The sequence below is a fragment of the Bos grunniens genome, chromosome 4 (genome assembly GCF_055505025.1).
Source record: "Bos grunniens cultivar Pamir isolate PY7600 chromosome 4, Bosgru_T2T1.0, whole genome shotgun sequence".
NCBI lineage: Eukaryota > Metazoa > Chordata > Mammalia > Artiodactyla > Bovidae > Bos > Bos grunniens.
In genome coordinates, this window is record NC_141168.1 from 18,480,672 (window position 1) to 18,503,655 (window position 22,984).

The window sequence follows — 22,984 nt, forward strand, 5'->3', positions numbered from 1 at the left end:
CTCAAACTGCAACCACATGTGTTTCCTTGCCTGTCAGTAACAGCAGCTTCTCCCCTAACTTCACTTCATTCAGGTCTGTTCTCAAACCTCACCTACATAGAAAGAACTTTCCCGACTACTATCTAAAATATCATTCGCTTACTTTGGTTTTGTTTTTCTTTATAGCAGTTACCACTTTCTGACATGTGTTTGTTTGTTTGTTTACTGCCTGTCACTTCCATTAAGACTTCTATCTCCTGGAAAAGAAAGCCGTTGGCTCTCCTCAATAATGTATGTTGGGTAAATAAAAGAAAAAATAAAATAAAGGCCCATAAAAAACACGACAGAAGAGCCTAACATAAAGTGGGAGAAAAAAGTGGGAGAAGCATGAGCAATTACAATTTGCCAGATATATGCTAACATAAATTCATGCACTAGAGAATATTTATATTTGTGTGCAACGTGTGACTTATTTTTAAAATGTTCTGAAAGAGTTAAATAAGCTAATCTACTTGAAAATACTTAAGACAGAATTTAAATCCGCGCTCACAGCACAGCTACCTTCCAGACGCGTGCCCTAATTTCTCTGACTTTCTCAGGAGACTGAGCGCACCCTCCCTCTTATAAAATGTATTCTTGTCGCTATCTGATTGGCTGTTCCTCCCAGGCTCTCCTTTCTCATTGGTTGTTCCCCCAGTCCTTCACTCCTGGATCCAAGCTCTCCATTTGTCTGCTGCAGCAGACCGTGGCTGCAAGCGGCACTTCAGCCAGAGTAGTTCCCCGGTGACGTCAAAGGCGCTGCCTGCCCACATTCCAAGGCATGGGCGGGGACTTCCCGCAGTCCCCGCCTTTGGGCGGAGAGCAAGACTTTTGATTGGATAGGGCGGCGAGGTGAGCATCCGATTGGTCCCCGCCCTGGACGGAGGCGGAATCTTAGCTGCGTCCTGGAGCAGAGCTGAGGAGGCCTGGGGAGTCTCAAAAGTTTTGAGTCTGGAGCAGTAGCGGAGAGTGGGCTTATTGAGAGGGGCTTTTCTTGGGATGAGGATTGATCTCCTGCCTTTATTTTGGAGGCACACTCTGGTTTATTCTCCTCAGCCTACGATCTGATCTCTGGACAGTCTGTTTCCTTAGGAGATTCTCAGGTCTCCGAGGACACTGGACCCTTGGCAGTTCTCTCTGAGGCAGAGGAGCGAACGGTTTGCTTCCTAAGTGCATAAGCTACACGCATACGCACGCACACACGGGCACACACACAGGCACATACCCTCACGCGGAGGCGGATCTCGCCCACCGAGGCCGCCCAGTCCGCTCCCCTCCTGCGCTCAGCATCCTCGGCCCAGCGCGCCTCGGACCACCATGGAGGTGCTGGAGAGCGGGGAGCAGAGCGTCCTGCAGTGGGACCGCAAGCTGAGCGAGCTGTCAGAGCCCGGGGAGACCGAGGCTCTCATGTACCACACGGTGAGGACTCGGTGGGCAGGGGAAGGGGCGGCTGGAGAAGGGTAATTGTCATCAAAGGAACAGCTCGGGACCGGGAACTGGGAAGGGAGTATTTGGGGAAGAGCCTGCCCAGAATGGAGCAATCTGGGGAGAGGTGTGGTTTTTCTAGCTGAAAGCCTCTGGCCCTTTTAAATTTTTGATAACAGTAACGACCCTTTGTATTCCTTTAGCAACTTATACTCTTCTCCGAGGGCTTTTCACATCTGCTATTTCATTTCCTATTGCTCCATAAAGCTGGAGAGGAGGTAGATGGTTTGATAATCTGTTTCGTTTGCTACTGATTTTTGTGGGATGCTTTTAAAAAACTGGACAAAACAAAGTAGCAGTTTCTTTCCTTCGCCGTCATATTCTCTCCCTCTCTTCTTTACTTTTTAATTTCTATTTTAAGAAATATACCTCTGTGTATGTGTGTGTGTTTTGAAAAAAGGCCTTCCTTTTAGGAGAAAGACTACTTTATTTGACTCTTCTAACCATGCAGCCAAGAAGTCTGCTTCCTCCTTCTTCAGAGGAAAGATCAGCAAAGGGGTATGGAAAATCTGAGTGCACATTTCGGAAAGGGTTGGGGAAGGTGGGACAGCTCACCAGTTTCTTGCTCAGCCTTATGCCCCAGCGACCCTTTTGGGCATTAAACTCTCATAGAGCACACACATTTCTCTAAAAGTTTTCAATTTCAACTAAGTGTTTAGTATTAAATTTGCAACATGAAATTTTGTTTACAACAGCCAGCACTGAGACTGTGACTTTATTGTGAGATCTCTTTGTTTCTTTTTTCTTTTTACAAATGCAGAGTTTATGTTGAGAGAGAGAGAGGGAGAAACACTAATAAAATGAGAAGCTTGGCTGTTTTCCCTTTATGATTCTTTTAGTGGGGTCAGTGCCAGGATATTTGAAACTTGCAAAATGGCCTGCAGGCTCCACCTCTCTGGCCTTGGCCTCTGGCTGACGTTATTTTGGGAAAAGGGAGGAGGGCCTCCCTGTGATTCCCACCAAAGCGTTTGTGGTGGCTGAGAATGGCTTGTTGAAAACAGGCGGAGGGCGGAATGAGAGGGAGTGGAAGCCCATGCTGGGTCAAAAGCCAGATGTGTGGTATGATCTTTTGGGCTGTGCTCGACCAGCCTGTCCTGAGGAGACCATGTAGGCTGCGTTTGGACTGGGGGCCCAGATGTGCTTCCTGTTGCCAGGACAGAACTGAGAGCACATTGGCTCTCAAATATCTTCTGATAATATCTCCAGATGTTTCTCCTGACATGGGCCACACTTTAACCATGTGCGAGGGGCGGCTTTTTTCTTTTGTCCTGGTGAATATTGTGAAAATGTCTCATCCAGCAGCTGTAATGCTTTGGTTTGTCTTTTAGCTGGTGGGATAATTTATGCACAGGGTCCACATTCCCTTCTTAGGGCCTCAGGACTTGCATTTGTGAGATCTCAGGGTTTGAGATGCTACCTGTGACTGTGGCTTAACTCCAGGTAGACTGCTCAGGCTGGCTCTCACATCTTTATGAACAGTTTAAGGAGTAAAGACCTTACCTTTCTCTTGGTAGTAAGGGCTTAGTTTTTCTCATTGTGATGAAGCAGTGACGGGTGATTATTTTTCTTCTAATTTGATTTTTTTTTCCAATTATTTTTTATGTCTGCCACTTAGGGACTTGTCTCTCTTCTGGGCAGCTCTCATAAAATACCACTTGTCATTGTTGCAAGTCATGACCCAGAAACTGAGTATATGAATTAGTGTTGAAAGATGAGGTTTAGTAGCACAGACGACTGGATTATATTCCTTCTAAACTAAGGGGAGTTTGGCAGAGATTTGAAAATAGATAACTTTCCCATCTGTCTCTTGAACTCTGTTGAGTGTCCAGTTGCAGAGCTGGTTATTATTGCCATTTGTCCATAATGTGAAATGGCCTGACCTCCAAGTGGAAAAAGGGTGGCCTGATTATGCATCCACTCAAAGATTTATTTGTTCTTGCAGTGAATGGCTGTTGAGTAGCTTCTGTGTGCAAAACACTGCTCTAAGCAGTTGTTGCTGTTCACTTGATAGTCATCTTGGAGTCTTTGCGACCCCATGGACTGTGGCACACCTGGCTTCCCTGTCCTTCACTATCTCCAGAGTTTGCTCAAACTCGAGTCCATTGAATCGGTGATGCCATCCTACCATCTCATCCTCTGTCACCCCCTTCTCCTCTTGCCCTCAAGCAGCTGGGGTATATCAGTGAACAAAAAAACCTCAAAATGCTTGACCTAGAGAAACTTACACTCTGTGTGTGTGTTCAAGGAAAGATAAACAATGAAACAATAAGCATAAGAAGTAAGAGATATGGTATGCCGGACAATAAAGTACTATGGTAAAAGTAAAATGAGAGTGAGGTAAGGGGGATAGAGTGTAAGGGGAATAGAGAGTAAGGTAAGGGGGATAGAGTGAATTGAGTGATCAGAATAAGCCTCCCATACAAAGTGGATCTGAACAGAGGCTTGAAGGAGGAGAGAAGGATCTCAGCAGGTTGAAAAACCAGAGCAAAGGCGCTCAGGTGGGAGTGCATCTGGCATGAGCTTATGGTAACATCACTTTCTGTTTTAGATCCCCCCATTTGGGTCAGTTTTTTCCTTGTAAATGCAGGTTACTCCAGGCAAAGTGCCTGTTTTTGGAAAGGCCCACTGAAACTTTCCAAGTTGAGTAAATTAGGCATCACATAGGGAGTGGAGAGCCTGCAGGGAGGAAAATCGGTAAGGTAATGTAGTTACCATCTATTGAATATTTATCATCTGAAAGGGAGGGCTAGCTTCATAGGCCTGCCACCTGTGCAGTCCCACAGGGCCCCGCAATCTGATGCTATGCTGTTACCATCTTGAAATCCTTAATCATCTTTGAACAAGGGGCTCCACATTTGGATTTTGTATCAGGTCCCATAGATTGTGTAGCTAGTTCTGATGAAAGGCATTGTACTTAGTGCTTTACAAAAATGATATCTCAATGGAACTTCCCTGTCAGTCCAGTCGTTAAGAATTCCTGCTTCCACTGCAGGGGCATGGGTTTGATCCCTGGACTGGGAACTCAGATCCTGCACGCCCTGCGTTGTGGCAAAAAAAAAAAAAAAAAAAAAACTTTCAATGTTCTAATGAAGGAGTTGTTTTACGGATTAAAAAACTGTGGCTTAATGAGTTTAAGCAAATTGGTAAAGGTCATTTAAACTCAAGTCTGCCTGCCTCTAGTGCCCAAAGTCTTGCCCACTGTGTTATATGAATGAAGGATCTAGACTTAAAAGGAACTGAGTCAGGGAATGGGAAAGGATATTTGGGGAGTCAGAAATTGCTGAGTCTGAAAGCAGCTAATATTTAACCAAGGTGGCAGTGCAGCCACCAGCCCTTCTTAGCGTGATTACTCTTTTGCTCTAAATAGGGATTTATCTACTACATGCATGATTGCTGCTGTCTGTTTGGCAAAACTGTCACCTACCTGATTTTCAAAACATAGAAGTTGCCGGAGGCTGGGATTGTCACATCTCCCAGGCACCTTCTCTGACCCATCAGGCGCAATGAAAGGAGTGCATAGAAAGACTGAATTTGGAATTGCTCATTAGATCCTGAATTATTAGGGCCTTGCAGTTCCTCTTGAAGCTTACAGATTAGTTCCCGTACAGATGATGAGATATAATTTTAAATCAGTGAGTACTTTTGGATACAGGCTAAAAGTGATTTCATAAAAGATGGCAGCTATGAAAATGAGGAGTGTGTATTTTCAAATCATTGTAAGACACCCTGTCAAATTCCCCTCAGCCTGCCGGAGTATTGGACATTTCTAATGTTGATGTTGTGTTTCCTCTAAGATTCTGTGCAGATTACACTTCTGGGAATTTACTGTGGGATTTTGCAATTTAAAGAGCAAAACAGTCTATAAATCTTATCTGTGTATATTATTATATGCACCGACTAAATCTGGGATATAGTCCCTTGGACAGCACGGAGATCAAACCAGTCAATCCTAAAGGAGATCAGCCCTGACTATTCATTGGAAGGACTGATGCTGAAGCTTCAATATTTTGACCACCTGATGCAGAGCTGACTCATTGGAAAAGATGCTGATGTTGGGAAAGATTGAGGGCAGAAGGAGAAGTGGGTGACAGAGGATGAGATGATTGGATGGCATCACCGACTCAATGGACATGAGCTGGAGCAAACTCTGGGAGATAGTGAAGGACAGGAAAGCCTGGCATGCTGCAGTTCATGGGGTCGAAAAGAGTTGGACATGACTTAGCAACTGAATAGCAACAACAATATCTGGGAGGATGCTTAAGAAACATAATTAATGATTTTCTAGTAAGGTGACTTGAGAGACTAGAGGTCAAGAGAGGGAGGGAGAGAGAGGGAGTTGTTTTCACACCGTTCTTTTCGTACTGTTCAAGTTTTTACCTCCTGAACGTATTTAGGGATTGAATAATGACAACATAAAGGCACCACAGAAAACTGGACTAGAGGTGATTTTAGCCTCCATTTCCTTGTAGGGCTGGGGATCTGATGCTCGATTAACACCAGCAGAGTCGGGGGAGGCCTTGGGTACTGAATAGAGGAAGCAGGAGTGCTTGGGGGAAGAAGGGCTTTGAGGCTGGAAGATTAGCAGTGGATTTGTGAATGATACTTCATGCTCCTGGTATCTTCTTATGGCTCAGTTTAGCGATCTGAAAAACAGGGATTTTATCAATGTTTACAATGATTTTTTTTTTAAAGGTATACAGTTGGAACTACCAAGTGTTTGCAAAGATAATAACAGAGGTTCTGCTTGGTATTTTATTTTATCTTACTAAGATATTTCTGAGCTTCCCTGGTGGCTCAGTGGTAAAGAATCTGCTTGCCAATGCAAGACTCGCGAGATCAATCAGTGGATTGGGATGATCCCCCGGAGAAGGGCATGGCAACCCACTCCAGTATTCTTGCCTGGAGAATTCCATGGACAGAGCAGCCTGGAAGGCTCGGATCCATTGGGTCACAGAGTCAGATGCAGCTTACTGCCTAAACAACTACAACAAAATAGTCGATTTACAATGTTGTGTTAGTTTCAGGTATACAGCACAGAGATTTATTTATATACATATATAATTTTTTTCTTTTTTCAGATTCTTTTTTCTTATAGGTTATTACAAAATACTGAGTATAGTTTCCCATGCTATAAGTAGATACACACTACTGATTTATTTATAGTAGTGTGTATCTGTTAATTCCAACCTCCTACTTTAGTTCTGCTCATTTTAAATGCTAAATTTGTGTAAATCCAGTCCTTTGTAGAATTATTTAGTGGTTATACTGCTTAAATTTTATATCCAGTTGGTTCTTAAAGTTAAATGACTGAGCCCATCAGATATGTGTACCACATCTTCTTTATTCATTCATCTGTCGATGGCCATCTACCTTGCTTCTATGACCTGGCTATTGTGATACAGCTAATTCACTTTGTTGTACAACAGAAACTAATTCAACGTTGTAAACAATTATAATCCAATAAAAGAAAGACTGAGCCCAGAGGGTGGTAGGTGGGGAGTGAGTTAAGAGGAGGGTCCTTCTGCCTGGGGTGAGAATGTGAGGCCATCGGGCTTCCACAGCCACAGTGACTGCTGGAAGGCAGATGCTGATCTGAGAGGCTGGTGCTTTCCCCTTCCTTTTGGTGGCCCAGAGACTTGATAGGGCTCCAGTGGGATACGGGAGCTTTTGCTGTGATGTTCATCTCCAGCTGTTGGTCCCTGGCCAGATTCTGTGTGAGACTCTGGGTCCTCATGAGTGAGAAGTCATTACTTCTGGTTACATGACCTCCACCAGCTGAATAAAGGTAATGAATTCCAGTAGGAGACAGAATTGTGAAGTCAGTAGATTATGTCTTGGAGGCCCTAAGTCACCTTTCTTCACCTTCACTCCTTTTGTGTTTCCCTCACTTCTTGGACCCCAAGTGCTTGCTGTAATGGTGTTCCCTTTTCAGCCCCTTCTCTTTAATTTTGCTCTCAGGAAAGATTTGATAAGCTTAACACTAAAAATATTAATATTTATAATACTTAACACATGACCCTCTAAGTGGGCATTTATATTTAACAATAATTATTTCAGATTAAAAGGGTGAATCTCTAAATACAGAACCCAAGGCAATAACCAGGTAGTGGTGGTGGGGAGAAGTATTTGGGGAATTCCCTCCCCAAGGCAGCCTTGCATTGTATTACTGATTTAGTGATGATTTAAAGAATTTTCATTGACATGGTGAAAAGTCTTTGACTCAATTATATTATTTCCTACAAAGTTGTTCTCATGGGGTTGACATGGGTTGGGGGAAGGTGGGTTTGGACACGGTTCTGGAAGATGAGAGGGCAATGATGAGTTTTGTACTTGTCTTTCTTGAGAGATCCCTGAGTGATAATCTTCTCTTGAACTCTGATGTGAAGTTGCTCTGGCAGGAGAAATTAGGCCTTGCATCTAGATTAATAATCAAATTAAAGGACAATGCTTGCAGCTGTGAGCAACTGAAAATTGATTCAGATTGCTTACATAATGAAAGTGAAAGTGAAAGTTGCTCGGTTGAATCTGACTCCATGGGCTATACAGTTCATGGAATTCTCCAGGCCAGAATACTGGAGTGGGTAGGCTTTCCCTTCTCCAGGGGATCTTCTCAACCCAGGGATCGAACCCAGGTCTCCTATATTGCAGGAGGATACTTTACCAGCTGAGCTGCCACCATTTCCTACATAATAAGTGAATTATTATGTTCTGTTACAAGACGCCTAAAACTATAGCTACATGTTTGGCTGATTCATGAGCTCCTCAGTGTCACTGTGAACCTAGATTCCATCTCCAGGTTCCAGCTTCAAGTTGTTGGGGACCAGAAAGCAACTCATACCCATATGGGTCTCAAGTATTCAAGATGACAATATCCAGAGGAAGAAGAGAGGTAGTGCCTTGCCTGTGTCCGTTTTTAGGATGGAAGAAACTTTTCAGAAGCCCACCAGCTGATTTCTCTTTAAGCTTTATTATCAAGGATTGGGTGACATCATCATTTCTAAATCCCAATGGCTAGAAAGGGATTTACCTGATTGGTTTAGACTCAACCAGCGTGACCATGTGTAACAATCATTGCTAAAATAGTCTGAGTTGCTAGACCTTTCCTTCATGAAAAGGTGTGTTCCTTTAGCCAATGGTTGTTTTTCTCATAAAGATGGGCTAGCAAATGTAAGAAGTTTTGAGACATTTAAAAATGAAATTGCTCTGCATGCATGGGTTTTCCAGGTGGCTCAGTGGTAAAGAATGTGCCTGCCAATGCAGGAGACTCACGTTTGATCCCTGGGTCAGAAAGATCCCTTGGAGAAGGAAATGACAACCCATTCTTGTATGCTTGCCTGGGAAATCTCATGGACAGAGGAACCTGGTAGGCTATAGTCCATTGAGTTGTGAAAGAGTCGGATACAACTTAGCAACTAAACTGCAATGCATGCAAAGGCTGTCATGGAGAGGGTATTGCTGTGTTCCAACTCACAAATGAAGACATGTAGAATTACCTATATTATCTGAACTCGTTGTATCATGGTTAAATATCAGGGCTGGAAGTAACTAGCTGAGCCTTGATCACGATCACCATGCAGGACAAGAATGACTTATTCTGTTTTAGGTCCACGTAACCTCATCTCTGCAGGCAGAAAGCTGGATGTGTTTTTCTAAAGAAGTTGTTTTTCCACTTGCATATGGCTGTTCAAACAGGGATAAGGTCAGAGTGTGCTTGTTTGCAGCTTAAACTGCCTGCCTCAGCCTGGCATAGCTCTGAGCTCTCTGTGGACTGTCTTGGGGCAAATGGCCTAAGGCCTTGGATGGGCATTTGATAGGATTGAGGGCCTATGGCTGCACTGTGTCCGAATTGCCCAAGTGAGTGAGTTTATGAATGAAGGAGCAGTGTTTACATTCCCTACCTCAGCAGAGGCAAGACTGAAAGGAAATGGTGAAATCCATTATTGGTGTCAGCCTTGAGTATATCCCCCCATGTGGCTCACCACGTGCCCTTCACGGCTCTTCCAAGTGAAGTACCACGTGACCTCATTTTTTCCCTGAATGGAAGTGTCTGGGTTACTCATAAAGCACTTAGGAGGTGATGGCCCATTTATCTGGGAAGAATCTGAGGCCTTGAACCAAAATGAGAGATGCTTAGCTGTAACACAAGTTCCTTGAAGGCAGGGGACATGACTGTTTTTTCTCTGCTCCCGAACTGATGCTGAAATTGACGCTCTAGTACTTTGGCCACCTAATGTGAAGAGCCGGCCCATTGGAAAAGGCCCTGATGTTGGGAAAGATTGAGGGCAAGAAGAGAAGGAGGCGGCAGAGGATGAGATGGTTGGATGGCATCACTGACACGAGGGACATGAGTTTGAGCAAACGCCTCAGTAGTGAGGAGTGAAGGACAGGGAAACCTGGCGTGCTGCAGTCCACAGGGTCACATCACAAAGATTGGGACATGACTTAGTGACTGAACAACCACCACCACCAAGTTCACGATGCTCAGAGATGTGTAATACTTGTTTAACACACTGTTTCATAGAGGGAGGCAGTCTTGGAGAAGCTCGGTGGCCTTGGTCTCTTCTGTTAATGTATTTTTTTAAAACTCTGGATGCTTGTTAAAGCCTCTGCAAGTCTGAAAACTTAATATGAAAGTGAGTTGGGTAGTTTGATGTCAATAACTTTTCTTGTTTAGTTTTGAGAACAAGATGGGAGGGGGCGTGATTGTGTAACAGCCCCAGTTTCCACTAGAGTTGAAGGCAGCATTGTGGAAAAGATAGGCCTTTGAGCCAGGCAGATTTGGAATCCAGGGCCACTGTGTCTGGTGACCATGGGCAAGTTCCCTCTCCTCTTTGGGGCTCAGGTTCTTCCCATGTATCTGCCAGGCCCATAGTGGGCACACTTTTTCACCCTCTCCCCAAAGTCAAATGTCTTTTTTTCTGGGGAGGAGGTGTTCCCATCTCAGGAGTCTGACATCATTCAGGATGCTCAGGGACCTGTAATTATTCCCTCTCACGCATTTTCATTTCCTCTCCTCCTCAGTTTCTGCCTTCTGCTGTAAACACAGGCCTCTGCCTTGAACACATGTTTGCCAGATGCTACTGCCCCTCCTTCCTCTGCTCAGTTTTTCTCTCTTGTTACTGCCAGGTTTTCTCAGACAATAGCTGCAGCCTCCACTTCCTCACTTTTTACTTCGGCCTCCTGTAGGTTCTGGTTCCGACTGCTGCCTCAGGGGTCTCCAACTTCTCTTTGCTCGATCCACTAATCTTTGCTCCATCCCTACCTGCAAGGCTTCATGGAGATGTTTGGCAGTATTGGCTGACCGCATGGTCATCTTGTAACTCATTTTTGCTTTGGCTTTGGTGACACCTGGAATGCTTCATGTTTCCTCCTTTGCCGGCTGCCTAACCATCTATTAAATGAGAGTGTTTGGTACTTGATCTTTTGTGCTCTCTTGGGCTCCTCTATCAGCTTCAGTACAGCTGGTCTCAGATCTTTACATCTGTTAGTTGTCAGTGGATGGAACCTGGGAGATCTTTGGAATATGACCCAAGATTCTTCTGGGCCATCATGAGCTGTTGAGTAGCTCTGGCTGGATGACTTTTGAATCTTCCTGATGTGGTACTTTGAGAAGAGCTGGGAACACTTTGATCCCCCTGATCACTGCACCCCTGTGATCTTAGGGGATGTTTACTGACCCAACTCTACTGCAGGGTAAACCCATGAGAGGCTCACAAGTCACTGCTGGGACCCAGCTGTTTCTCAAGTCAGTGTCACCCATTAGATGCAGGTTGGGGTGGGCTTGTGCTTATTCTTCAGCTTGGGAAGCCCTTTGTGGTGTTCCACAGTGGTATGTCTAATTTTTTTCCGGGACTAAGTGGAAGGTCCATGTGAAAGTCAGACATCACCTCTTGGATCATGTGCCATTGATCCCTTGGGTGTGTGTAGCTGCTGTCGAGCCCAGTTACAGTTGCCCTGTGTTGAATTGCCTGCCTTTGAGTTGCTCTGTTCTTGTGTCATTTATTTATCTAAATTTTATTGACATTATTGAAGAGCTTTTAGAGAGTTGAGATGGGTTACTCTGAGCTACTCAAACGTCTATGCCTGCTTCTTCTTAGAAGTATCTTGGAAGAGAGTTTTTCTTTGGTAAAACTCACTATAGTACAAGTTACTTCACATCCTCCTCCTTGGTTTATGCTGCTCTAAAATGCAGCGTTTGTATTATGGTCCCAGAGGTTCCTTTTAACTCCACCACTGTTCTGTACTGAGTATCATACTCCCACTCTTGATCTTTAAAAAAAATGGGTGATTTAAAACACCAACAACAAAGTTCAGTTGATTGCTTCTTTCATTTGGGTAACTCGGTGGATATAGTTTTGCATTTCATAGCTTATGTCTTCTGACCTAAAAACCTTGCCTCAGTAAAATTCAGACAAAATAAAGAATGGAAAAACAGAGAGGCACAGAGGTAGGAACATTTTTTTTTTAACATCAGAAACACACACACACACACAAAACCCTCTTCAGACTTCTTGGCAAGTAAGAGGAGTCTGGGGAAAAAAAGCCCTACAAACAGTTTTCTAGTCGTCTGAGTGGAAAATCTTGTTTTTTTTTTTTAAATAACATTTCATAGCTTGGAAATGTTTGAATAGTTTTTGTTTAAAGGGAAATTCCTTTTGGCTGAGAAAGAGCCTGCAGGATTCAAACTGATAGGGCTATGTTTTTAGAAAACTTGGAGGAAACAAGGATTCGTGATGAAAATGCTTTTTCACCGGCCAATTGTGATAAACAGAAATTTAAATCCAAGGTTACCAGTCATAGCATTTGAAAGGTTCAGCCATTAACTCCTTCCTTCCCTTTGCTTCCTGTCTGTACATCCTGGGGAAACATCTCTCATTGCTGGTCCTTCCTAAAGGAACTTAGTGAACTGCTTTTCTAAACCTGTGTGTTCTAGGCAAGGAGGGTATGCATTCTTGGCCTCATGGTTCTCCCAGCCAGTGAAAAGGAAGATATGTAAATAAGTTATTAAATCGTAAGTCATTGAATATCTGGTGTATGCTTTAAAGCTGTATTCAAAGTCTTTCTGGAGCACACAGGGTACAGTAACAGATCTGAAGGAGATGAAGAGTTGGAGAGCCTCTCATGAAAAAGATGATATTTGCATTGGGTCCTGAAGTATAAATAGGACTTCTCTGGGCCATAGGAATAGTAGGTACAGAGTAGGACTGTATAAAATGTCATAGCTGATTCTGTGAATTCCAAGTAGTTTTTTTGTCATTTCAGGTAGGGTGTTCTGTGGGGAGTGTTGGGAGATAAGGATAAGATCATACAAAGTTGGCCTGCTTTGTTAACCCATTTGGATATTCTTTTGTGGGCTGCAGGGTAGGAAGCTCTTAAGACTTTTAACAAAAAGAAGAGGGGAAGAAATGTGTCTTCGGAAGGAAACCCTAGTGGTTATAAAGGATGGATTGGAGGGGAGAATTGGTGGCAGCAAGATGATCTGCTGGCTGGTTATGTCATCCTTGAAAGTAGGACAGGGCACAGGGGGGCCTTGCGCCATAGGGAGCAGCAAACGGATGCAAGAGAAGGTCAGGAGCTGGATGTAGGGACCTGGTGGCAGTGGGGCATGACGGGATATGGGAGGCATCCTGTTAGCTTTTTGTTTGTTGTGCTGCACAGCGTTCTGGAGCTTAGTTCCCCTACCAGGGATTGAACTCATGTCCCCAGCAGTGGAAGCTCAGAGTCTCAACCACTGAACTGCCAGGGAAGTCCCAACGTCCTGTTTTCTGATGTAGCAGACAGAGTTGATGGTGCTGCTCTTGGTGGAGGAAGGACAAGTTTGGTGGGGAAGATGATGAGTTGAGTTTTAGACATGGCGATCCAATGTGTTGGAACATTCAGGAGAGATATCTAAACGGCGTTTGGAAACATGGGTCTGGAGTTCTAGAGAAAGGTCTGGTGATACACATTTGGGTGTTATGAGTCTCATGGGGGAGAAGTGAAGCCAGTAGTCCAGGGAGATCAGGGAGAGAGTGAAGAGTAGGAAAGCCGGGCTGAGAACGCAGCCCTGGGGACCTGGGGAGGGTTAGCAGAAGAAGAAGAGAAATCTGCAGATGGAACACAGAAGGAATCAGCAGAAAAAGTGGAGAAAATCCAGGAAAATCTCATCGCAGGATCCCAAAGAGGGGAGGGTGGCTACAGAGTGGTCAAGATAAAGAAGGACTGTGTGCTCTTCAGCTGCCTGCCAAGCCCTGGACCACTGTGTGGTGTCAGCTCAGGGTGGGACTGTGTCTGGAGTCGCTGAGGCCCCGGGGGTCTATACCTGTGGGCGGCTCCGTGGCTTTGTGCCGATGGAGTGGAGGCCGTGCTGCCAGCCAAGAGCAGACACTGCTGAAGGGCGGGCGCTGGGAGTAAATATATGTGGTGGATAATCTATACAACAGTGCCTCTTTCTTTCCCTTTGTTTTTGTCAATTTCATCCTCAAAATTAGCCTTGGAGACTGTCCTGGTGCCTGTGCAGTATTGTGAACGTCCTCTCTTCATTCTTCTCTTCTGACTGAATCCCTGTATTCCTGACATCTTTCTCTTGCTGGGGTCCCTTTGTGCATCTGTCATCTACGGATCTCAGGCTTTGGGGTGTGTAGAAGGAGGGTTTTCTGGACTTGTGATATCTGTGTAAGAGGGTTAACAACTGCAACATTAGTTGCTCAGTCATGTCCAACTCTTGGGCTTCCCTGGTGGTTCAGCTGGTAAAGAATCCATATGCATTGCAGGAGACCTGGGTTTGATTCCCGGGTTTGGAACATCCCCGGGATAATGGAAAGGCTACCCACTCCAGTATTCTGGCCTAGAGAACAACAGTCCATTGGATCACAAAGAGTTGGACACGACTGAGCAACTTTCATTTCACTTCATCCAACTCTTGGTAATCCCATGGACCGTAGCCCGCTAGTCTCCCCAGTCCATGGAATTTCTCAGGCAAGAGTGCTAGAGTGTGTTGCCATTCCCTTCTCCAGGGGATCCTCCCCACCCAGGGATCGAACCCAGGCCTCCTGCATTGCAGCCACGAGGGACTCAGAGAGTTGAAATTTATCAACTGCCTGTGAAGTTTGAGCATTTTCCTTTCTATATATCTGCTGATTCTTCCAAATGACGAAGTATCACATGGACCCAGTAGTTGCCAAAGACGAGTTTGATCACAGAGACATCAACATTATTCACATGGTAGAAAAATACAAAAAACCCAAATTGGCCCCACTTTTAATGACATAGTAACAGGGGGAAGGTGAGGACAAGTGGTTTTTGTAATAAATGTATGAACCCAAGGGCTTTCCAGTGAAAGGGACATTAAAATAAATGATGCTGCTTCAAAGAAAACGTGCAGCTCCAAGCAGTGCCTGTTGGTTCAGGACCTACAAGGAGGACTCTGGGTGGGGGACATCCTTCAGTCCTCCCCATGCCCCCTGCGTGCTGTGGCTCAATGCTGCCTTTACTCTCTGCTGCCCTGTGTCCAGGATGTCATTTTCAAGGCCCTCAAACCTCCCCAGGAGGTGTAGAACAGGAGAGAGAGGAGGACTCTGTCTCCAGGACTGAAGTTGGCCCAAGAAAGAAGAGGGTAGAGAAAAAAAGAGAAGAATTCTGTATCCTGACTGCACAGGGAGGAAGCAGCGGGGTCAAAGTTAAAAAAAATAGACAACTTTTTTAGAACAGCTTTAGGTTCACAGACTTCCCTGCTGGTCCAGTGGTTGAGAATCGCCTTGCAGGGGACACAGGTTCGGTCCCTGGTTGAGGAACTAAGATCCCACATGCTATGGGGCCACTAAGCCCATGTACCTCAGTTAGAGAGTCTGGGTACTGCACCTGAGATCCCCTGCAGCCAGATAAATAGATAAGTAAATCATAAAAATAAAAAGTTTCATGGGTTTCCCCAGTGGCTCAGATGGTAAAGAGTCTGCCTGCAGTGCGGGAGCCCAGGTTCAATCCCTGGGCTGGGAAGATCCCCTGGAGGAGGGCATGGCAACCCACTCCAGTATTCTTCCCTGGAGAATCCCATGGACAGAGGAGCCTGGTGGGCTACAGTCCATGGGGTCGCAAAGAGTTGGACATGACTGAATGAGTAACACACTTTAGGTTCACAGCAAAATTCAGCAGAAAGTACTGTTTCCATATATTCCCTGACACCAAGCACAACCTACCCCAGCATCAACATCCCGCCATTACACACTTTTGGAATGTGGATTCCCATAAGCCAGGGTTACCTGTGACAGCTTTTGATTTTAACTTTGTTTTTTAAAATTAGTCACAGACAAGCTTCCTTTTGTAATCCAACAAGAAGCCAGGTTGGTCCAAAGAGCCTCAAACCTATATTTTTGAGAGTGTGTGTAGGCTGTTTTTTGTTTCTTTTGAATAAAATTTTATTTTAGACAATTTAGGAGCAGACATATAGATTTCAGTTGTTGTTGTTCAGTCACTCAGTCATGTCTTACTGTTTGTGACCCCATGAACTGCAGCACGCCAGGCTTCCCTGTCCTTCACTATCTCCCGGAGTTTCCTCAAACTCATCTCCATTGAGTCAGTGAGACTACAATTAAACTCTTAAAATATGGTGTGTCTCCCTCCCCAACCTCTGCCCCCTTCCATTTACAGGTGGCTTAGGAGCTGGACATTGGAAAGGAGGGTGGGATTGAGTGGGGGAAATACTATATTTTTTTGTAACCATAGAACCTGAAGGCAATCTTTGTAGCTAGGACTTTTAACTTCATACCACCATGAGGTGGTATTCATTTCTCAGGCAGTACCAGGAGTTGTTTTTCTGGTTCTGCTCTGGGTTTTTGAGTTTTCTTCCAGGGTTCCCCTGCAGCCCATGACCTACATTTGGGAGCAGCTGTTAGGCCTAAGACTGTGGGCTGAGGAGGCCGAGGAGGTCAAGCCCAAACCCAGATGGAGACCAGCTTGACCCCCTGGGGTTCCAGGGCATCATGTTCTAACTGAAGGAGCCAGTGATCCTGGTGGTCTTAATGTACACATGCATTTTGTCACATTTTCATGTTTGTTGAGAAAGAAAGGCAGAGAAGGAGAAGTAAAAAAAAATAAAAACTATTTGGTGTTTCAGCTGTGTTTACACCTTAGGAACATGAGGTGGGTTTTAAATAAAAAGGAACCCAGTGTTTCCTTTCGACTTATAGGAGGAAACTGAAATTAAGCTCGGCCCAGCTGAGAGGTGGATGGTTGAGCAGATTGAATATGATGAATTTTCAGCTTTCTTACTCCTGCTCTTCCTGTTTCTGTTGTGGATTCTGAATGTCCTGTTGTCTGCTGATTGCTCAACCACTGGGGCAGAGGGTTGGTAGGAAAAAACAAGGATTTTGTAGTCAGCACTGACTTCACAGTCCTCATCACCACCGACCAAATTGTTTATTCAGTGCTTCCTAGTGGTGTCAACTTGGCACCAAAAGAGAATGATGTTATGCACCCGGGTCCCTGAAGTAATGGATGAGGCCGATCACCTCAGGCCACCAGGGGCTCTGTGGGCTCCAGCCCCTACTCAGGGCATTCCATAGATGCACTCTTGAGAAGCTACCAGAACATTGGCAAACATATCATAGGGATCCAGTGAATTATTTGCTGAGTGGATGGATGAATGATTCTGGGCTTACGATCTGGCACTGCCTACCCCGGGTATCTTTCTGAGGCTGTTTCACAAGGCCATGACAGAGGATGAGTGATATGACGTAAACAAAGTGTCTGTCTCCAAGCCTGGTACATGGCCTCTGCTTAGGAGGTAATAGGTTCCTGTCCTCCGTTTTTCTTTGTTAAATTAAAAAAAATTATTAAAAAATTTTCTTTGGCTTCACCATGCAGCATGTGGGATCTTAGTTCCCTGATCAGGGTTTGAACCTATGCCCTATGAACTGGAAGCATGGAGTCTTCACTGCTGGGCCACCAGGGAAATCCCATTTTTCTCTTCTGGTAATTTCAGGGAGGCATAGGAAGGAAACACTTGCTAAATTCTAATCAAAAGGGAACAAAATTAGTAAACAGAATAAAGCCTCTCTAATGTGACCTAGTTATTTTGTTTATTTTCTCTAGTTTTATTGGGATATAATTGACATATAATTTAGGAATTTCAGATATACAACATTATATATATATATATATATTGCAAAATGATTACCAAAATAAAGTTGGTTAAATCATCTCACAAAGTTACAATTTTTTTTTTCCTGGTGATGAGAACTTGTATGATCTACCCTCTTGGAAACTTTCAAATACCCAAGACAGTATTGTTAAATAGAGTCACCATGCTGTAAATTATATCCCCAGGACTTATTTACCTTTTAACTAGAAGTTGGTACCTTTTGACCATCTTCACCATAACGTGGCCTAATTGTGATGACTTTTAGGTGTGGGGGACCGGGGAGAACCCTAAAAGTTTAAAACCTTAAAAAATCCTAAAAGTTTTTTCAGTTCCTATGTGAATCTTTTTAGGCTCAAGGCCTGGTTTTGATTTGCATGACTGGGTTCACAGTTTGATTTTTCAGGCACCTGCTTCTGCAGAACTGAAATTCTGTGTAGGTTTTGAGGAGGTGGGTTGGTAGCAGGTGTTAACATTCTTCAAGTCACCAGAGGGAGGGCATGCAGGGGCTGGTCCATTCGCTATTCCTGCCTTCGCCTGAAACAGCCATCTGTGACTGAAATTACTTACACTGCTTTTTTTAAAAAATATAAAGAGCATTTCTGGGGCTGATTGTGATAAAGTTGGGAAGTCATTTAATAGGAAGAGAGAGGGAAAGAACGGTAAGTATGGTGTGGGATAGCGGTAAGGCTGTCCGCTGCAGCACTGCCTGGCCTCTGGGCCTCCCAGCAGAGCCACTGCGAGTTCTGTTGGTAAGCTGCAGCAAAAGGTGTTTAAGCCACGGGCTCTCCTTCTGACCCACGACCTGAACTGACCTTCCAGAGGAGTTAGTGTAAGTAGTTTAGCGAAGGAACTTCCTCTGACTCTGCTTTTTTGGGAAGCAGAATTCAAAGTTGGTTTTCTCTGACTGCCTCTTTTTAAAAAGTTTTTATTGGAGTATAGTTGATTTACAATGTTGTGCTAGTTTCAGGCATGCAGTAAAGTGAATCAGTTATACATATGAATGAAATCATTCCTTTTTAGATTCTTCTCCCATAGAAGTCATTACAGGGTATTGTAAAGAGTTCCCTAGGCTACACAGGTCCTTATTAGTTGTCTGACTGCCTTTTATGTGGGCCAACTAGCATTCTGTCTATCAGAAGGTCCATAGAGATTCTGGCATGTGAGCGGACTCACATCCATAATGCCTTGTTATTTTGGAGTGGGGCAGTTTCAGCAAAACTTTGAGAGGGAGCTGTTAGAAAACCTGTGTCCAAATCTTCATCCCCTCTGGAAGGTATAATTTTTATTTAACAAACACACACAAAACCCATGGCTGGTAATGGAGTGAACGCTGCAGAGAAAAAAACCCTTAGCTGTAGAGGCTAACAAGTGTGAATAAGTTACCTGATGGTTTTTCTCTATAAAGCTGCTTTATTGCAAAACAGCTGGCAGTTTGGGAGACTGGTTAGTCCTTCACTGGTTTTTCATGAAATGTAGATGATTCTCATGGAGAAGTTTGTTCTTTGGTATTTGCCAACCAAAAGAAAAATATCCTGGTAGGTAGATTTTTTTTCCTGTTGCCCTTTTGAGAAACTATTGCCTAAGCCAAATTTAGAAAAAATAAAACCAGGAACAAAGGTTTCAAGATTGCAAGTATATATGTCACTTGGCTTCAAAATATAGTCATTGAAATGTGTCGGGGACCTACTTATGAACCAAGAAGTCTTTTATTATTTGTTTGTTTATGGCTGTACTGGGTGTTTGGTGCTGCATGTGGGCTTTCTCTAGTTGTGATGTGCAGGCTTTTCACTGCGATGACTTCTCTTGTTGCAAAGTGTGGGCTCTAGAGCTTTCAGGCTTCAGTAATTGTGGTGCACGGGCTTAGTTGCTCTGAGGCCTGTGGAATCTTCCTGGACCAGGGATGAAATCCATGTCCCCTGCACTGGGGATTCTTATGCACGGGACCAGCAGGAAGTCCCCAAGAAGTCTTGATCGAGGCCTTTTAGGATTGGTGTAGTGGTTGAACAGTATCAGTGGGGCCTAGGATTGTCCCGTCTTTTCATTATACATTGCCTCATGACTGCAAAACGATTACTTTATCTCTGGCATAATATCAGCCTCCCTGGCAGGGAGAAAGTGAGAGGGCAAAGTAGAAGAGGGTAATACTTGTATTAGAAAAGCCAAGGATGGCTGGACTTCCCTGGTGGTCTAGTGGTTAAGGCTTTGAGCTGCCAGTGCAGTGGGTGAGGGTTCGATCCCTGGTCAGGGAACTACGACCACACATGCCAAGTGGCTCCACTGAAGGATAAAAATAAGAAAAGCCAAGGCTTGCTCTGAGGTCCCTAGCAGAATTCCTGTTAGGTTTCACCGGCCACTTCTCATTGAAGACAAGCCAGGAAGGTGTGTTAGCTGGACACCTTGTTACCCTGAACAAGAGTAGCATCTGACTGTGAGGAAGGAGGGCAGGATGGATACTGAGTGGTTAAGCAGTAGTGTCTGCTGTACCACAAAAGAACATTTTCCCAGACTTATAGGATCCTAGGTCTGGTGGCGCCTTTGAGATGGCCGAGGACAACCCTTCTTGCCAAGATAAGGGAGCTGCTTCATTTTCTTCTGTAATACTTTGGCTCCATGTGTGCCAGCCCCTCAGTTGGATTTTGGGCATCCCTGGGCTGAGCTTCTCATCCCCAGATGTGTAAACTGTGCCCAGAATGTGAGTGTCTGCGAAGTCCCTTTCATGGGAGAGGAGAGGGGCAGGGGCAGGGTAGTGTGTGCATGGGAATCCAAAATTCTGATTATACCTTCTCAGGAAAAGCAGCCAGCCAACAATAATTACTGGGCCGCCTCTGAGCACGGAACCTGAGATCCGGCCTCCTGGAACGCTCGCTAAAGCCATGGAAGACTCAGCTCTGCCCTAGGGGAGCAAAGCCTAAACAGGGCTCCCAGTTCAACGGCACATGTGTGATGAGTGCTGATGGTGGGCGACGGCCTCGGCAGACCAAGGAGCCGGGCCAGGAAGACAGCCTGGAGGAGCTGGCTTTGAGCAGGGCTTTGTAAAGGTCTGTTATTTGGTGGAGAGCAATGGTGTGTAAAAACACTGATTTGAGGGTAAACAGCTTTGCCAGGTTGGAGCCATTTAATAACACTGGCCTGTGTAGCCTGGTGTGTTTCCTTTAGAAGAGCAGCCTTGAGTCAACAGAGTTTATGGTGTGTGCAGAGGGGGTGTTGTGTTAGGCAGATTTACTAGAACATGTCAGAAAGACCACTAGCTCCATACTAACTTTCCCTGTGAATTTTCAATTTCAGTCCTCCCATTTCCCAAGGACTGCCTGGCAGCCCTGACATTTCACTTCTGTCCTTGCTTCTCACTGTTTGATTATTCCTCCTTTCAGGGGTGCAGCCAGTCTCCATGGTGCTGTATCTGTGGGCCCAGTAGTGCTCTGGAGAGCATCCCGATTGGAGTCTCATCACCTCATCTCACCCTAATTACCTCTCAAAGGCCCTGTTTCCAAAAACCATCACACTGGGGTTTGGGGCATCACCGTATGAGTTTTGGGATGGCACAGTTCAGTCCACAGCACTGGGGGTCCACTGGAGTTTCACGAGGCTCCTGACTGACAAGTAGGGGGGACCAGGGCAGTGTGTTTCCTGCTGGAAGAAACCTGTAAGAGTTGAAAACCTGTAGAGTGGCAATTCTTTACAGCTGAGATCATGGACTCAAGTGGGTCTGAGAACCTCCTGGAATGCTCTCCAGGGTATTGTAGGTATAGTACATGATGTACATTTTTCCTCACATTTTCAAAAGAAATTCATGACCCCGAAATATTAAGACCTACCGTCCTAGAGATTGTATTTCTAAAGTGAAGGCTGAGAGGAATCAGGTCTGTGCACAGCCCGTGTCCACGGTCAGCATCCCGCGTGCACGGGAGAGGACCGCCGCCCCACCACACCCCTGCCCCATGCTGCCCGCTCCTCCCCCAGCATTCCGGAGAAGCCCTGCCTGCTCCTGCTGCTGTGCGCCAGTTAGATGCTGACTGCTGACAGGGGAGCTCTTCTCCCAGAAGCTGCATTGTTTGTACCCTAAACCCTTTGTCTGTTTTTTTTTGTAGCATGCGTAAAAAACGAGTGGCTTGCATCATAAGCCAAAAAAAAAAAAAATCTTGCTTATTATAAAGATATTTCATAGTATTCTCAAGATTCTGACTCAAAGTAGTCAAAAGTTGAAGCAGTCTTTTCTGATTATAAGTGAAAGCCCATGCATTCATTCATTGTAGCCAGTGCTAAACCTAATTGCTCTTAATTTTTTTTTTTTTCTTCTCTTCTTCCTGATCCTCCCAGGAAGGATTTCTTCTCTACATGTAGGAATTCTCCTGTACATCCATTTTGAGTTTTATTTGACTTCGTATGATATATTTCTTTCAAGCCATTTGAATCATTTTGGAAACATGGTAAATATAAATACATTTTAAAAGCACAGACCTGCCTAGAATCTGACTGGCTCACTCCTGACCTGGGCACAGTCCCTGAAGGATGCTGGTGGCATTGGCCTGGGTCCTGTTCCCTATCCCAGCTTCCTTCTCATCTCCTTCTTGTCCTTCTTTTTCTCCTTCTGTGTCCTTTGCTCTCCTGGGTCTTTCCTTTCTTCTCTGATTGTGCCCTAACTCTGCCACTGTTTCCAGAGTTTTGTTTAGCCCTGATGGTATGAGGACCCCCAACTCAGGGTTTGGAATCTGTTATTTGATTCTCCTGCTTCAATGCCAGAACCTGTGGTCCCAGCTGATGGTGGCATTCAGGAGGTTGTCACATTAATGGTGTGCATTGTTAAAGGCAGACTGGAAATTGCAGTATTGACTGTCCAAAATATTCAGGAGCTGAAGACCCAGAAGGAGCATTGTGGAGTAACTGGACCAACATACAAATAAAGAGCAGAAGTAGCCAAGAGGGGAGCTAGTTGCTCTTAGAGATCACTGAGGAGTTTTACTGGTTGACAGTGGAAAACTTCTTGCCTATTTTGCCTTTCTTGTTATTTTTCCCCTTTCAGTTGGGACACTGGGGATCTCTAGGTCTAACAGTTCTGTCACCTACATTGAGCAAGCCTGGTCCCCTGGTTTTGGAAATCTGGATCTAGGTTTGCTAGTTACTGGTGTCCATAATGCTTGGCCCTGGGCATCAGCAGCCCTTCCCTTTCCTTTCTCCAGTTGTGTTCCTCCAGACCTAGAGGGGTGGCTCACCAGTCTACGTTCTTCTTATAGGCCCTCTGGCCACCTCCTTGGTTGGCCTCACTCCCCAAGGTGTTTTAGACCTGATGAACCTCTTGGAATCATGAGGTTCCTGCTGTGATCACCTCCGTTGCCTCTAGCAATGGTTCTTGGTCTTTGCTACACA

General features: G+C 44.9%; 1 protein-coding gene across 2 annotated transcripts in view; it reads left to right on the forward strand.

Annotated features, from left to right (window-relative positions):
* The first annotated feature begins 891 nt into the window (after positions 1-891).
* CREB3L2 (cAMP responsive element binding protein 3 like 2) overlaps positions 892-22,984 on the forward strand; it is a 130,465-nt gene continuing 108,372 nt past the window's right edge. For both annotated transcript variants that reach the window (XM_086395382.1, XM_086395381.1), the window contains exon 1: positions 892-1,437. In XM_086395382.1, coding sequence (XP_086251508.1) covers positions 1,336-1,437 — 102 coding nt within the window. In that variant the 5' untranslated portion in view covers positions 892-1,335. The remainder of the gene's footprint in view (positions 1,438-22,984) is intronic.